The 14,707-nt window shown below is 46.5% G+C and overlaps 1 protein-coding gene across 2 annotated transcripts in view; it reads right to left on the reverse strand.

Moving 5' to 3' along the window:
- Positions 1-400: 400 nt before the first annotated feature.
- Positions 401-14,707, reverse strand: part of LOC310790334 (uncharacterized protein) — a 52,262-nt gene continuing 37,955 nt past the window's right edge. For both annotated transcript variants that reach the window (XM_083652008.1, XM_083652007.1), the window contains exons 7-16: positions 12,997-13,155; positions 12,456-12,555; positions 11,919-12,165; positions 10,397-11,246; positions 8,194-9,553; positions 7,313-7,416; positions 7,021-7,186; positions 6,764-6,876; positions 4,827-4,917; positions 401-1,902 (exon numbers count right to left, since the gene is read on the reverse strand). In XM_083652008.1, coding sequence (XP_083508134.1) covers positions 1,475-1,902; positions 4,827-4,917; positions 6,764-6,876; positions 7,021-7,186; positions 7,313-7,416; positions 8,194-9,553; positions 10,397-11,246; positions 11,919-12,165; positions 12,456-12,555; positions 12,997-13,155 — 3,618 coding nt within the window. In that variant the 3' untranslated portion in view covers positions 401-1,474. The remainder of the gene's footprint in view (positions 1,903-4,826; positions 4,918-6,763; positions 6,877-7,020; positions 7,187-7,312; positions 7,417-8,193; positions 9,554-10,396; positions 11,247-11,918; positions 12,166-12,455; positions 12,556-12,996; positions 13,156-14,707) is intronic.

Raw genomic sequence — 14,707 nt, forward strand, 5'->3', positions numbered from 1 at the left:
TATCCCAAGGCGCTTTACAAATAGAGCAGGTAGGAAACCACCTTCTGTGTGTGTGTGTGTGTGTGTGTGTGTGTGTGTGTGTGTGTGTGTGTGTGTGTGTGTGTGTGTGTGTGTGTGTGTCTGTCTCTGTGTGTGCGTGCGTGTTAGTGTCACCTACTGGTGCTCATTTCTACCGTGCGTCACCAAACCCTCCTCCATGTGGGTTTGCCAGTTCAAAAGCCTTTAACTGGAGGCAGCTAAGATATTCAAAAACATGACATTTGCCTTTGTAGCTTTCAAACCCACATACGTGCCTGGATTGGGATTTACATATTCATGAGAATTAGGTCATAATATTCACTTTCATTCCACAATAAGTTTTACAGATAGATGAGACAAAAACAGAAAGTGTGATCTCATTTGTTCTTTACTGCACATTTTATGTACAAGACAAACTCTCAAAGGCGATACAAAATCAAACTAAATGCATAAAACATATATACTATGTTTATATGTAACTATATATTATATAGTTACTGTGAGACAGAGAGACAGATTTAATAGAGAAACGGGATGAGAAACTTGCGTTTCCTTTAGTGATGCAGAAAACTCAACTTCTGCAAGTTGCCAATATGTATTTTGATTTCATTTTTATTTTTGGTTGTAATGAATCTGTAGAAAATATTTCATGACACTGGGACCAACCCTAAAATATGCACTGTAAAACATTCTGCAGTTCTCCTCAAAATATCCCAAAAAAGGAAATTAAAAATATAATTTATATTGACAATCTGACACCTGTTGGACACACTCACTTGGCTAACAGAGCTGACATCATTGGTTTAGTCTGTGTTGAGAATGTTACAAGAGATATAAAAGTGAAACAACACATTGACATTGAAACAACATGACACACAGGGAACATTTTGAGACTTAAGATAAGTGATTTCACGACAGATCACGAGTCGACCAACTACATTTCTTCTCCACCAGTTTTCTTCCTTATGCCGTATTATGGTATATTTGCCACTTTCATGCTGCTGCAACATCATCAACTCTGTATCGTCCCCCTCATTCTAATCTGGACTCTGTGTTGAATCCTCGATCAAATAATGCCTCCTTCTTTTCCGTCACTAATCTGGCATGGAATCTGTGGCGCGTTGGAGAAACAACAGTGTGCTCTCTCATCCAGGCACATTATAAAGCACTGGGGCTCTTGGATCCGCTTCAAAAAAGTCCACAAGCAGGAGTTTAAGAAACACTGACTGAGATTTATGAGTTCAAAGAATGGAGAAGGAAGGAAAGAAGGAAGTGCCAGTGTTCAGCGTGTGATTGGTGGGTTAGGTACCAATCCGAAGCCTGAGGCCAGGAAGTAGAAAACAACAGATATATATATATACTCTGGGTGTGCAAATGCGTTCTGGTCCATCGAGCTGGCTCTCGGCCCGCACAGTAAGCTCAGAGCCTCTCGGGGCCCCGTGTAGACGTTAACCCCTCATTGGACGATCTGCGGCATCTCGCTCCAGGCTTTGGCCTTCTTCTTGGCCAGCGCCATCCAGGGGGGCTCGTCCTGTGGCGAGGCTGGGGAAGCGGAGCCCAGCGTGGGCAGGCTCACTCTCTGGGACAGCTGGGCGGGGGGTCTCTGGCTGGGGGGCGCAGAGGAGGAACTCTGGGGCATCTCGGATGAAGGCGGGGGAGCTTTGGAGAGAGACGTGGGGCCGGCACAAGAAGGGGGTCTCTGGGGAACAGGCACCGGAGTCGGGGGGCAGGAGAGGGCTCTCTGGGGGGAGGGTTTGGGGGCAACGGGGCAAGGCGCCGACTGGGGCTTTGGAGGCTGGGGTGGGACTGGAGTCGGAGGAGAGAAAGCCCTCCTGGGCTCTTTTTCCACAGGTGCCGCAGGCTTGGTGAGCTCCAATGGACTCACTGTGGGTGGATGGAAAAAGATACACACAAGCATACACACACACACAAAACGGCATATTAGAGGGAATAACAGTCATATTACACAACAGCATCATGTGTATAGGGCGTGCCTGACAGCATAATATGAATTGTGGCATATTGGGTAAACCAATCAGAACATGCAGGTGAAATGGGGCGATAGAGTCTCCACCCCCTTTGGTGATGGTAATGGAGTACGGCAGGGGGCGTGGTTACTCTCCCCAGCCCTCGTTAATTTATACATGAATGATTTATCTGACCAGCTAAGAGGCTGTAAAACTGGTTGTATGTATGATTGGCAGCCCCCTAGTGAACCATCTTATGTATGCCGACGATCTGACAATTGTTTCTCTTTGCAGTGCTGGGTTTCAACAGCTGCTGAATATTTGTTCTGAGTATGGTGTCAAATTTGATGTGAAATACAATGTTAAAAAGAGTTTTGTTATGATATGTGGAACAAAAGGGGACAGGGACTTCACTTTAAAAAAAAATTTATCTGTTTTGTGATCAAACAAAAGATCTGGGACACTACAGATCAAATGTCTGATGATGATGATGACATGTATAGGCAGTGCCATATATATGCACAAGCTAACATGTTGGTGAGGAAATTCTATTTATGTTCAGATTATGATACAATGAATCTCTAGAAATGACTGTACTCCTCTTTATACTGCCCCCTTGTGGGTGAAGTTTAAAAAGCAAGCATCCACAAGCTTTAGGTTTCCTCTAATGCACGTGTCAAACTCAAGGCCCGGGGGCCAAATCCGGCCCGGGACCTCATTTTATGTGGCCTGCTAACAAAGAATACAATTTGCGCAATACAATTCTAATTCTAGTTATTTCTAACAGTTGTAGGCCATTATTTTTTCCTATAATTCTGCTTTCAGAATACTAGGCATTGATTCGTAGGTAGTGGCCTTGCCTGCCCTGCAGCTCGCCGAGCTGGCCCTGCAGCTTGTATACGCAGCTCGACGGCTGTGCCGACTCACTTGCTCCCTCAACCGCCCTGCAGCTTAGCTCGCCTGCTGTGCGGGCTCACTTGCTCTTATGACATCACTGATGACATCAGTGACATCTTATGACATCTTAAAAACTATTACTGACATCTCCTTGCCTGACAACTCCTTTCTAGTGTCCTTTGACATGGAGAGTTTATACACTAACATTCCACATGATGGTGGATTAGAAGCCATGGAGTTCTACCTTGACTCCAAGAAAGACCCTCCCCCTGTGGAACTGCTTGTGTCACTTATCAAGTTTATTTTAAAATCGAATTACTTTATGTTTGATAACAAAATGACTCCTCTTTGAACTTCCCTACAGCTGTGCAGCAATCTCTGACACAGGGGACAATCGTTGCCAAAAAACCCATTTTAAAGGAATGGAAGTCCCCCTCCCCACCATCTTTTCAGCTATGGTTGGCGGGTATGATCTCTGTCATACGGATGGAGAGACTTAGGTTCCTGAGAACCAACTCACTCTGGAGATTTTCGGTTGTTTGGTGTTACAGCTTGTGGTGCATAAAAGACGAGATGAGAGTTTTCTTCCGTTTCTGGCCTACCTTGACGAGGTTAGGGATGATGGGTGACTCGTGTGGGACCCCATACCATGCATAACCTTTACAAGCACTTTCATTGTTGTAATATTGGAGTGTGTGTGTGTGTGTGTGTGTGTGTGTGTGTGTGTGTGTGTGTGTGTGTGTGTGTGTGTGTGTGTGTGTGTGTGCAGGGGCGTCATGCAAGTCAACAATCTGAGGGGGCGAACTCAGGCGCACACATGAAGTGCGGCGCCAAAAAAAATGTGGGGGGTTGGAAGCCAGATTTAGAGGAATATCTCATTTTAAATTAACAGACTGAGCAGGTGTAACCATAAGGCTATTTTCCAAACTGCTCAGCCTCCTGGAAAGATCCATAATCACCAGACTAAGTACATTGCCACTGCCCAGGCTCAATGGACTTGACAAAAAAGGGAGACCACACGTTTCAAAGCAATGTAACACAATGTTTATTTTGGCTGGTATTGCCTTTTCAGAAGGTAGAAATATTTTCTCTTCCATTAGTCTCATCTAGTGTCCTCTAGATCAGGGGTTCCCAACCTTTTTTGTGCCAAGGACCGGTAGATACATGGAAAAAAAGTTGCGGACCGGTTGTCAATTTGAATGGTTTTAGTTACATATATATTTACTCACCAGGTGGCGACAAAGGGTAAATAACAGCCTTTTGTGTTGTACTGTATGTAGCCTATACAGTATTTATGTTTTTGTTTTAACTACAAACATAAATAAACGTCAACTTGAAACTATGTTTCAACTACCATACACAGCCTATAATATTATAGCCTATGTTTATTAAAAAAAGAAGAAAATGTTTTGTTTTTTCCCCTCAAAAATCTGAGAGGGCAATTGCCCCCTCAGTTACAATGGGCATGAAGCTAAATAACCTAAAAAAGAAAAAAGTTTGATAACAAATATTATTTACAATCTCAAGGTACTAGTATGGGGTCACCAATCGCCCCAAACTATGCTAATTGGTTCACGGGTTTATAGGAAGACAAATATATATTTATTAACAACAATCCCTTTGCTAATATAAAAAGCACTCACCCCACTCTACATTTTGCCATGGACTACAGTCGTGAAAAAGATAATTTCCTGGATCTTTTGATTACAAGGAATGAAAATAGAAAATTGGATACATCAAATCAAGTAAGAGACTAAATCCAACAAGGTTTTTGAGGTGAACGCAAGTGGAATTTCCTGAAAGGTTCAAATGACCTCTGTGTGTGTGTGTGTGTGTGTGTGTGTGTGTGTGTGTGTGTGTGTGTGTGTGTGTGTGTGTGTGTGTGTGTGTGTGTGTGTGTGTCTGTGTGTGTGCGCGCATGTGTGTGCGCGTGCATGCTCTGACCTTTGCCTGTGGATTGGGGTGTTTTGCAGTGCCCCCTGCAGGCAGCTGAGCTGATGTACTGAGGCAGGGAAGACTTCCTCTCTGGGTCCTCCTGACAACAAATACAGACAGAGTCACTTCTCTACATCTAGACACAGTCTGTTCTCTAAGCACTGGCTGAAAATACATGGGAACAGACGGAAGCCGGAAAAACACACTAGCAGAGTAAGAATTGTCCCATAAAAGCATATTTCTATCAGAAACAATATTTTAGACTGTTGGAAAACTAAACCTAAACATCGACATCATGTTAGGTATGTGAACTTCAACATATTGGTCTGTAACTAGCAAAATTGGCCATGTGTATCTCTGACATGGTGTTCAAATCTAGGTTACAGAGCTATGATATGCCTATCTTTCACTTAAAGTCCCTGGAAACCAAAATCCACAAAAACGTTCTAACTATGTTATTTAGGGTCTTATGTTAGTAATTTTGTGCCTCCGAAATTATTATAGATTACTTTCAACCCAAAGCCTTAAAATCGCCACTTTTCTACAAGATTCTACAAAGTACTTCCTCATTGAAGACAGCAGTGCGCGAGGTGCTAAAACGCAGGAGCTTATGACGTCATAAGCTCTATATAACCTTTGTACATGCGCGCAATCTGCCCTTCTCCTTTTGTCCGTTCTTTGCCCCCAGTGACAGCGCTCCCTCAGTGTCCGTCTGCCTCCCACTCTGTGCCGAGCGCTATGCTCCTATGCTGCTCTCGCTCGCTCTCTCGCGCTCTCTCTCTCTCTCTCTCTCTCTCTCTCACTCTCACTAGTCCCGAGAGAGAGAGAGAGAGAGAGAGAGAGAGAGAGAGAGAGAGAGAGAGCACACAGAGTGGGAGACAGACACTCAGCAAGCGCTGTGGGGGCAAAGAACGGACAGAGATCTCTTCCTCTCAGAGCAACGCGCGAACACACACACACACACACACACACACACACACACACACGGTGTGTGCACTCATCTCTCTTTCTCTCTTTCTCCGTTTCCCCCCCCCCCCTCTCTCTTGCGCTCTCCGAGAGACAGAAATTTCCCTGCTGTAGATGGGACACGCCCACACAGCCCGCGGGAGAAAATACACTCTAAAAAATAATGAAATCTCATGAGTTTTGCCATGGCTGTCAAACCTAAATTTATATACTTTGCGACGTTCATCATCGTTCAAATTTGGCTGGTGGCTTATTAACATAGGGTCCTGTGATGTGATGAACTCAAAATGCTAAATAATAAAGAAATATTTCTGGTTTCCAGGGACTTTAAAATAAGTAATCATAAGTTGCACACTTCTCTCCATATGAAAATATTTATATTAGATCACCAACATGTTTTGGCATTATGCCTTCTTCAGGGTGTCATGAAAGTGAAAATTCCCCTGGACCTTAAATAGAGACAGTTGTCTATTATTAGTGACGTCACATGACCAGCCACCAATGCTCCTTTCTTTTCTCTTGATTTGTTATATGATAACACCACATTGAGGCTTTTACAATATGGGAAAAAGTTGACCCAAAGTTGACCAATGCAAATAAAATACACACAGTTAAGTTGCTAAAGCAGAGTTTAAAGCAGTGTAACAAATAAAAGCCAAACTGAATATTACGTTGTCAGTTTATATTCTCTTATAGGGTGAACGCCCAGCCCATGTTATTGCCATCTGTCGACTTCAGAGGAGAATTCAGCATGGCCCGCGTCCAATCTATCATGGTCCACAGACTCACACACTGTTTTATTCAGTGTGATCTCTCACACACACACACACACACACACACACACACACACACACACACACACACACACACACACACACACACACACACACACACACACACACACACACACACACACACACACACACACACACACACACACACACACACACACACACACACACACACACACACACACACACCTTGGCAGTAGTGTCATCCAGTGAGTTGTCTTTGTAGATCCTCTGTTTCTGTCTGGCCACAGAGATCCAGCAGGGGGCATCAGATCCAGAAGCACCACGACCTGCTGCTGGCTCTGAAACAACAACACAGCACACATGATTTTACAGCAGTAGGTGGTGAGGCTCTTTCTGAATGTGAGAACCCTGTGTGTGTGTGTGTGTGTGTGTGTGTGTGTGTGTGTGTGTGTGTGTGTCTGTGTGTGTGTTTGTGTGCATACCTGGTGGGGTGCGCTTGCTTTTCACACCACTGTCTCCTTGTAGCTCTGGTTTCCTAGGAAGGATGGGCTTGTTGCCGATTGCCTGACCTATGGAAGGCTTAACACTGATTGGCTGTGGTGGGTCAACCTTGCTGCCAGTTGGTTGGGAGGGCAGCTCGGGGGCGGGCTGAGTGAGAGTAAATGAAATCATTGATAAATAAAAACATCACATTCCCTAATGGTGAATATTCTGAACTTCTAAACATGAGACATCCAAACAGCAAGACGCTAAGAACAAAGTCAGGGTTGTAACCTCTGTGTTTTCCTCCTCCGAGCCGTAGCGGTGCGGAAGCACCGTCTTCCTCAGCCGAACTCCAAATGCGTTTTGTGGGTTCCCCTCCAGTAGAACAGGGCTCTCTGGAGAGGGGAGGGCGGACAAAGTTGTCACACTAGTCTGTGGTTCAACTTTGATCAAGTCAAACCGGGGTTTTGTTTTTTATTTTGAAAAAAAAAATCTCCCATTTTCTCCCCAAATATTTCTAATTTCCTGTACTGGTCATTGCTCCACCTGCTCTGCTGATCTGGGGAGGGCAGTAGACTAGCACATGCTTCCTCTGATACATTTGCAGTCACCAGCCGCTTCTTTTCACCTGACTGTGAGGACTTTCACCGGCAGGATGTAGCATGTGGGAGGATCATGCTATTCCCCCCAGTTCCCCTCCGCACGAACAGGCGCCCCAATCGACCAGAGGAGGCACTAGTGCAGCGACTAGGACTCATGCCCCACCGGCTTCACACCCACAGTCATGGCCAATTATGTCTGTGGATGTGTATGCGCACATCCACAGAGTCGCATCGAGAGCCTTAATGAGCATTACTGACCCATACCAGCTGGCAGGGATGGAGTTTCTGCAGGCAGTCACACGTGGATTACTTGATGCAGAAAACATATACAGAAGGTAAGCATTGTCCATCTGCTTTATATTAGATTATAATGCTAAAAAAGCAGGATGAAAATCGGCAAAGCCTTCCTTTAACTTTTCAGTTACATTTAGGTCTGGTTTTGTAAAAACCAAGGACCCAAATGTGGCATGTTTTGGGACAAATAAAAAAATCACAGTGAAATGCTTCATTTACAAACCTCCATCACAGGGTTTTCATCATTGAACCGCTCATCAAATAAAGCGTCCTTACCTTCTCCGGTGGCTGCAGGCGAGGTCTGGGCCTTCGTAGTGATACTTCCTGCGCTCCTGGGTCTGCCAGGGCTCAACACCACTTCGGCCTTGACCGAGCTCGCTGGCTCTGCTTTCGCCAACGGCTCTTTCTTCGCCTCCCCCTCCACACCTCCAGAGGGAACCACCTCTGCCTCCACCACTCCAGAGGGAGTCGGAGAGGAAACGGGGGAGGAGGGAGAAGCGGGAGCAAAAGGCTCTTTGGGGCTCTCACCTCCTGCAGAGTGCGACCGCTGCCAGGCGGGGGCGATGGTGAACCTGACTTTGCTCGGATCTGAACCACTGGATGGCTGCGGGACTGCTTCTGCTGACTTGGCTTCTTCTGTGGTGGCTGCTGCAGTAGAGGACTCTTTTGCTAGCTCTTCTTCTTCCATGGCATCCGCTGGTGCTTCACCTGCGGGCGATTGCATCTTCGTATCTTGCTCTGTGGTCACTGCGGCAGGAGAAGATGACTCGTTGACGTCTTCGCTGGTGTCTGCTCCACTGAGGGACTGTCGGAGTGGAGACTTGGCTTTCTCCCAGCTGGGAGAGACTAGATTTATATGGAGAGTGGTAGTAGAGCTGGGTGTAGTGGGAACGCTGGTCTCACTGTTGTCCTGTGTTTGAGTCTCAGAAAAGCCCTTTGACTCTGGAAGAGAGAGAGAAGACGGCCTAAAGGAGATGGCGGCTTGTTCATTGACTGTTTGATCTTGTTGGTCTATGTCTCTTTGTTCTTCCTCTGGGTGTTTCACATCCGGATTGGCTATCTCTATACCCACTTGTTCCTCGTCTACTTGGACTATTTCCCCAGTTTCTCGATCACCGTCCTCTTGGAGCGCATCTGGTTGGTTTCCTTCAAAGTCTTCCTCTCTGTCCGATTTTTGGTCGATCTCTACACCTTCCACTGGTCTCGCTTCTCCATTGCCCATCTCATCTACAGAGCTTTGTCTGGAAGCTGCTTGGCCCTCTTGCGCCATTGTGAAGGTTCGGTCACATGGCTCGACAGAGACCTGGTCTTGGGCCATGCACTCTGGGGTGAAGACTCGGTCCTCTCCAAGTACATTGAGCCGTTCATCTGCCTCATGCTCTGGCACATCAGCTCCAACCTCAAGAACAGTCAGCTCTCCTACATCATCGTCTTCCTCTTCTTCCACTGCCTCCTCTCTCTCCTCCTCCTCTAGCTCCTTCTCCAGCTCTATGGCCGCCTCCTCTCCCTCACTCTCTCCTGCTCCTTCCTCCTCCTGTTTGGCACTCTGTCTCACAGGCAGATCATTTCCGCCCTCTTTGGCGCAACATTCAGGTTCTACCTCCTGTGCTTCATCTTTCTCTCGCTCCTCTTCTTGCTGGAAGAGAAGAGGAGCAAAGGGATTTGACATTTTAAAATGTGTATACACAGTGCGTCGCACACAAAAACACACAATTAGCACACACCTAAGGGCTGGGTATCTGCACTCAATATCTTTAAGGTATCAAACAAACAAAATACCTTCTCCAGTCAAACGATAGCTGCATTTGATCCTTTTTGTACACAGAACTAGAAAAAAAAACTATTTGTATGGTTTTGCTCACAGTCAATCACAGCAATCGTTCTTTGATTTTATGTGACTGTAATGTAATTACGGTAGCTAAATACTCCAGCAGCAACTCATACAGTCATACAGTCTGTGGTGGTGAAGTCAACCGGTGTCCGGGTAGTGTAAGGGTAGATTCCCTGCCTACCAACACGAGGGTCGCAGTTTCGCACCCCCGTGTTACCTCCGGTTTGGTCGGGCGTCCATGCAGGCACGAATTGGCTGTGTCTGCGGGTGGGCAGCTGGATTAGGGGTATGTCAGGTTAATTATGGTGCTAGTCTACGGCTCTTCCCAGATCGGCAGAGGGTGGAGCACCCATACAGTCTGTGGTGGTGAAGTCAACCCATACAGTCTGTGGTGGTGAAGTCAACCCATACAGTCTGTGGTGGTGAAGTCAAGGGTGGTATACGACAGTTCAGTTCAGTGTGCTGAGATGCTATACTACACGCCTGTGGTGTCTGATAAAAAATAAATGCATAACATGCGGATTACCTCTATTATTATGTGAAGTACTCTATATGTATCTGTATCACCAGCCCGACACACAATTAATTATTGAATTATCTTTAAAACCACTGTAATCAAGATATGACAAATGAATGAACAATACATACACCATGTTGTCTGAATCGTTCCACCACTTCATCCTCTTCCTCCTTATCCTCTTCTTCTAGATGTTCCTCTTCCTCTTCGTTTTCAACAGCTTGACAGGAAGAGGCACCTCCAACCTCCTCCTCTTCGGTGGGTCGACCGAAGAGGGGGGGCAAGGAGCAAGAAGGAGGGGTCTGATGACTGACAGGCTCCTCCTCCTTGTCTCCTTCTTTAGTCTCCGCCTCTCCAGTGTCTGTCTCTCCCCCCTCCCTTGCCTCCTCCACCTCTGCCTCACTCTCCTTTGCCCCCCCCCCTTCACACTTCATCTTCAAGACCACACTGTCCGTGTCCAGGCCCAAAGAGTGAGAGGTGTCCAGGCCCAAAGAGTGAGAGGTGTCCAGGCCCAAATAGTGAGAGGTGTCCAGGCCCAAAGAGTGAGAGGTGTCCGGGCCCAGAGAGTGAGCGGTGTCCGGGCCCAGAGAGTGAGCGGTGTCCGGGCCCTGAGAGTGAGAGGTGTCCGGGCCCTGAGAGTGAGAGGTGTCCGGGCCCTGAGAGTGAGAGGTGTCCGGGCCCTGAGAGTGAGCAGTGTCCGAGGCGAGAGAGTGAGAGGGGTCCAGGCCCAGAGAGTGAGAGGGGTCGGGGCCCAGAGAGTGAGAGGTGAGCGGAGTCTTCAAGGAGCTCAGCACCTCCTGTAGGAAGGAGCTCTCCTCCTCCCCGTCCTCCCCACCAATGCTACTCAGGAGGACACCGTCTTCTTCTTCTTCTGCTCCCAGTGCAAAGTCACGTTCAACCCCGTTCTCCTGCATTCCATAGGCGATGCCTGGAGGGTCCAGCAGGTGCTCTGTCTGGCCAGCAGGGGGCTCTGGAGTGGCCCTAGGAGCAAAAACAGGAGGAAGGGTCAGGTGGCTAGGAGTAGAAAACACAGAGGGGTCAAACAGCTAGGAGATGAAAACAAGGAAGCTGCTAGGAAGAGAAACGTAGGAGGGGACAGATGAGATGTGTTGCCCTTGAACTAGGGATGCACCATATTGGATTTCTTTTTGCAGATATCCGATATTTTCCAACTCTTGACCGATTGACAATGCCAATATAGGCATGAATGTTTTACACCTAATTTCAGAGAACATAAAGTATCTGCTGTAGTGGAAGTGCTGGACGCCGGTCACATGGTGTTGAGCATTTAGTCAAGCATGGAGCATTTGGGTATTATTAAACTGTAATTGTATTGGCCCCTCATATCGATAGAAATGTTTGTTTCAAGCCAATGCTGATGTTTCATTCTAAAACCTTTAACGGCCGATATCGAAGACATGGCGATATCGCCGTGCATGCCTACTTGGAAACACTTAACACATAGAATTTTGTTGAAATATTACACATTAGTTAAAAATAAGTTGAAATGACCTGTTAAACATTTCTGTTTCTATTAGCTTTAACACACAAGGTGATCTTCTAAACACACAAACTGATGCCTATGTATGTGTGCGCTCATGTCAACACAATAGCTAACATAGCTCAACATGAAGGCTTCCTCCAGTGAATCACCTAAGAGACGAGGCTCTGGACCTGGGCTTGGAGGAGGCGTCTGGACCTTCCTCCTTAGAGACACATGGCTCCAGAGCAGAGGAAGTGTCTGGGCCATGAGAAACATCATGTCCTGCGTCCAGCTCCTTCTCTCCCACCTCCTCCTCCTCATCTCTCCACAGGGGGTGTTTGGAATGCTGCGGTCTGTCGGCCTCCTCCTCTCCTTCTTCCTCCTCCTCCTCTGGTGTCAGCTGACCACCGCTCACTTCTGGAACACAGAGAGGCAACGAGCGTGTCAGCCCGCGGCCATGATGAGACGTAATGGGCAAGGCACTGAGGGCCATATCTTAGTGCCAGGGCCAGGGCAAGCGTTATCTTTGCTTTGTTGCTAGCACTCAAAATCAGTGGTAATTAAAAGAAGAAAAAAAACGATTTTGAGTGCTAGAAACTAGCAAGGATAACACTTGCCCTGGCCCTTGCACTTGCACTGGGCGTAAGATATGGCCCTGAGTCTTGAAGTGAAAAGGAAAATATGGTAGAGTAGAATAGAGTGTTCACCTCCTGTCCCCTGCTGCTCACTCTCCTCCGAAGCTTCAGGTATAGAGGTGCTCAGCCTCTCCTCCACCAGAGAGTCTCCTTCTGTACTCAAGTCCAGCTTCTACATGGATAGAAGACATGGTCCAAATCAAAGCTCTGCACCCATTCAGTGCGTTTGTCAGAGTTCCCAGTCCCACACCTTCTTAAACATCAAATTCAAGGACTTTTCGAGGACTTTCCAGGCCCACGTCCCTCAAATTCTAGGACCCAACACAGCATAGTTTGTTACACGGATAAAGGTTAATTACTGTTACAACACTGAGAATCTTTATAATGAGAACTAGCAGGCTTTACACAGAAGCTCACAGACAACGATTACAAAGAATGTGTGAACAGACACTTCTCAATTGTACTGTTACACGTTACACAGAAAATCAAAAGAAGTTCAATTTCTATTCTTGCACAAAATATATACATTCAAGCACTTTCAATGAACCATGTCTATTTATGTCTATTTTCAAAAACTTTTAAGGCCTTGATTTCTTTCTTGTGTGTGTCTTACACTTGCAGGCTTCCTCTTGGTGCAGGCTTTGTGTCTCAGGCCAATCTTGTGCTTGGCAGCGGAGTTATCCAGGCAGCCGAGGGGACTGGCCGGCTGACTGAAGTCCCCTGGAACTGCCACCAGGGGGCTCACAGCTCTGCTGGAGGCAGCACACGACACCTGGCAGACAAACACAGAGAAGGGGAGTCATGAGTGAGTTTCACCTCAGAAAATGATCATGGAGCTAAGATCATGAGCTTCAACAAACCAGTAATATTAATTGGATTTTGCATGATACAAACAAGTGCAACTAGTCATATTTGGTCTAGTTGTACTTATTAAAAGGGGAAATCTGTCCTGAAGCAGAATTCACATGATCACAATAAGAGACAAGACACTTTCTGGAAGAGCTTCATTGACAAAAACTGGGACTTGTGCGTTCATGTCCTGGGGAAATTGTATCCGCATGTCATTGGATCCACACAGTCTGTCCCCATTCACTGCCAATGGAACGGCTCCAGACAGAGCTGGAGATGTCACAGACTCTGTCTCGTTCTCAGCGAAAGATCATGAGAGAGAGAGACAGACAGACAGAGAGAGACAGAGAGAGACAGAGGGAGATAGTGGTGTGTTGTTTATGTTAAAATGTGGATTTTCACTTTGACGGCTAAGGAAATGGGGCTAGAACAGGGGAGGGAGATAGAGAGACAGAGAGAGAGAGAGACAGAGAGAGAGAGAGAGAGAGAGAGACAGATAGAGCAGGAGGGATATTTCTCTGGTGATGACGGAGCTAGAGGTGGGACAGCAGATAAGAACTGCTCGTGTTTATACAGCTGGTGCCCCTCTCTGTCTCTCTCCCTCCCTCCCTCTCTCCACCCCTCCCTCTCTCTTTCTTAGTTTCTCCTTCCCTGACAGATACTTACACTTTGATTTGGTTTCAGGACAGAAGAGTGGAGTTATTGCTCTTTCCATCCATCCATCCATCCATCCATCCATCCATCCATCCATCCTAACAGAGTCCAGATGCTTTTCCCCTTGCAACACACACTTGGACCGCCTTAAAGGAGTACAATGACCTTTTTTGTGTTTAACTAAGCTCTTTAATACACTTCGCATTGGGTAAATTTTTGTGTCCAGTATGTGTATTATTTAGTTCACTACATTGCATGCTAACACCTTACTACACTGTCTAGTCTAGAGCATGGTAGTAAAAAAAGAAAAGAAATAGCTTTACCAAACAAATCTGTGCATCCCTTATTATAAAAGGGAGCATGTGGGGCGGGTGGGAAGAGGGCTCATGCATCCTGGCTAATAACTCTATCAGTAATGTCATGTACCTGAATTGAATGAATGATGTCAATAAAAAGTTGATCTCACACACACACACACACACACACACACACACACAAGGGAGCATGTGGGCAATGTTTCTCTGTTTCAATTTTTATGCCGTTTTACGTGCGATCGGGCTGAAACTTTCAGGGGGTGTAAAGAGCACCCGTGCGGGTGACCTGACGGAGCCGGATTTTTTAATTAGGGCAGATTAATTACCCTAATTGCCCTAAGGCTGAGCCTATAGTTCAGTGATGATGTCATCAGTGATGATGTCATCAGTGATGTCATCAGTCTGAGGCTAGAGGATGGCTTCCGCCGCTGGGCTGTGCGGGTGACTTGACGGAGCCGGATTTCTTTTAATTATAGGTGATTTCCCTAATTACCTAATGATGTGATG

Source organism: Poromitra crassiceps (assembly GCF_964638095.1).
Source record: "Poromitra crassiceps genome assembly, chromosome: 15".
Classification (NCBI taxonomy): domain Eukaryota; kingdom Metazoa; phylum Chordata; class Actinopteri; order Beryciformes; family Melamphaidae; genus Poromitra; species Poromitra crassiceps.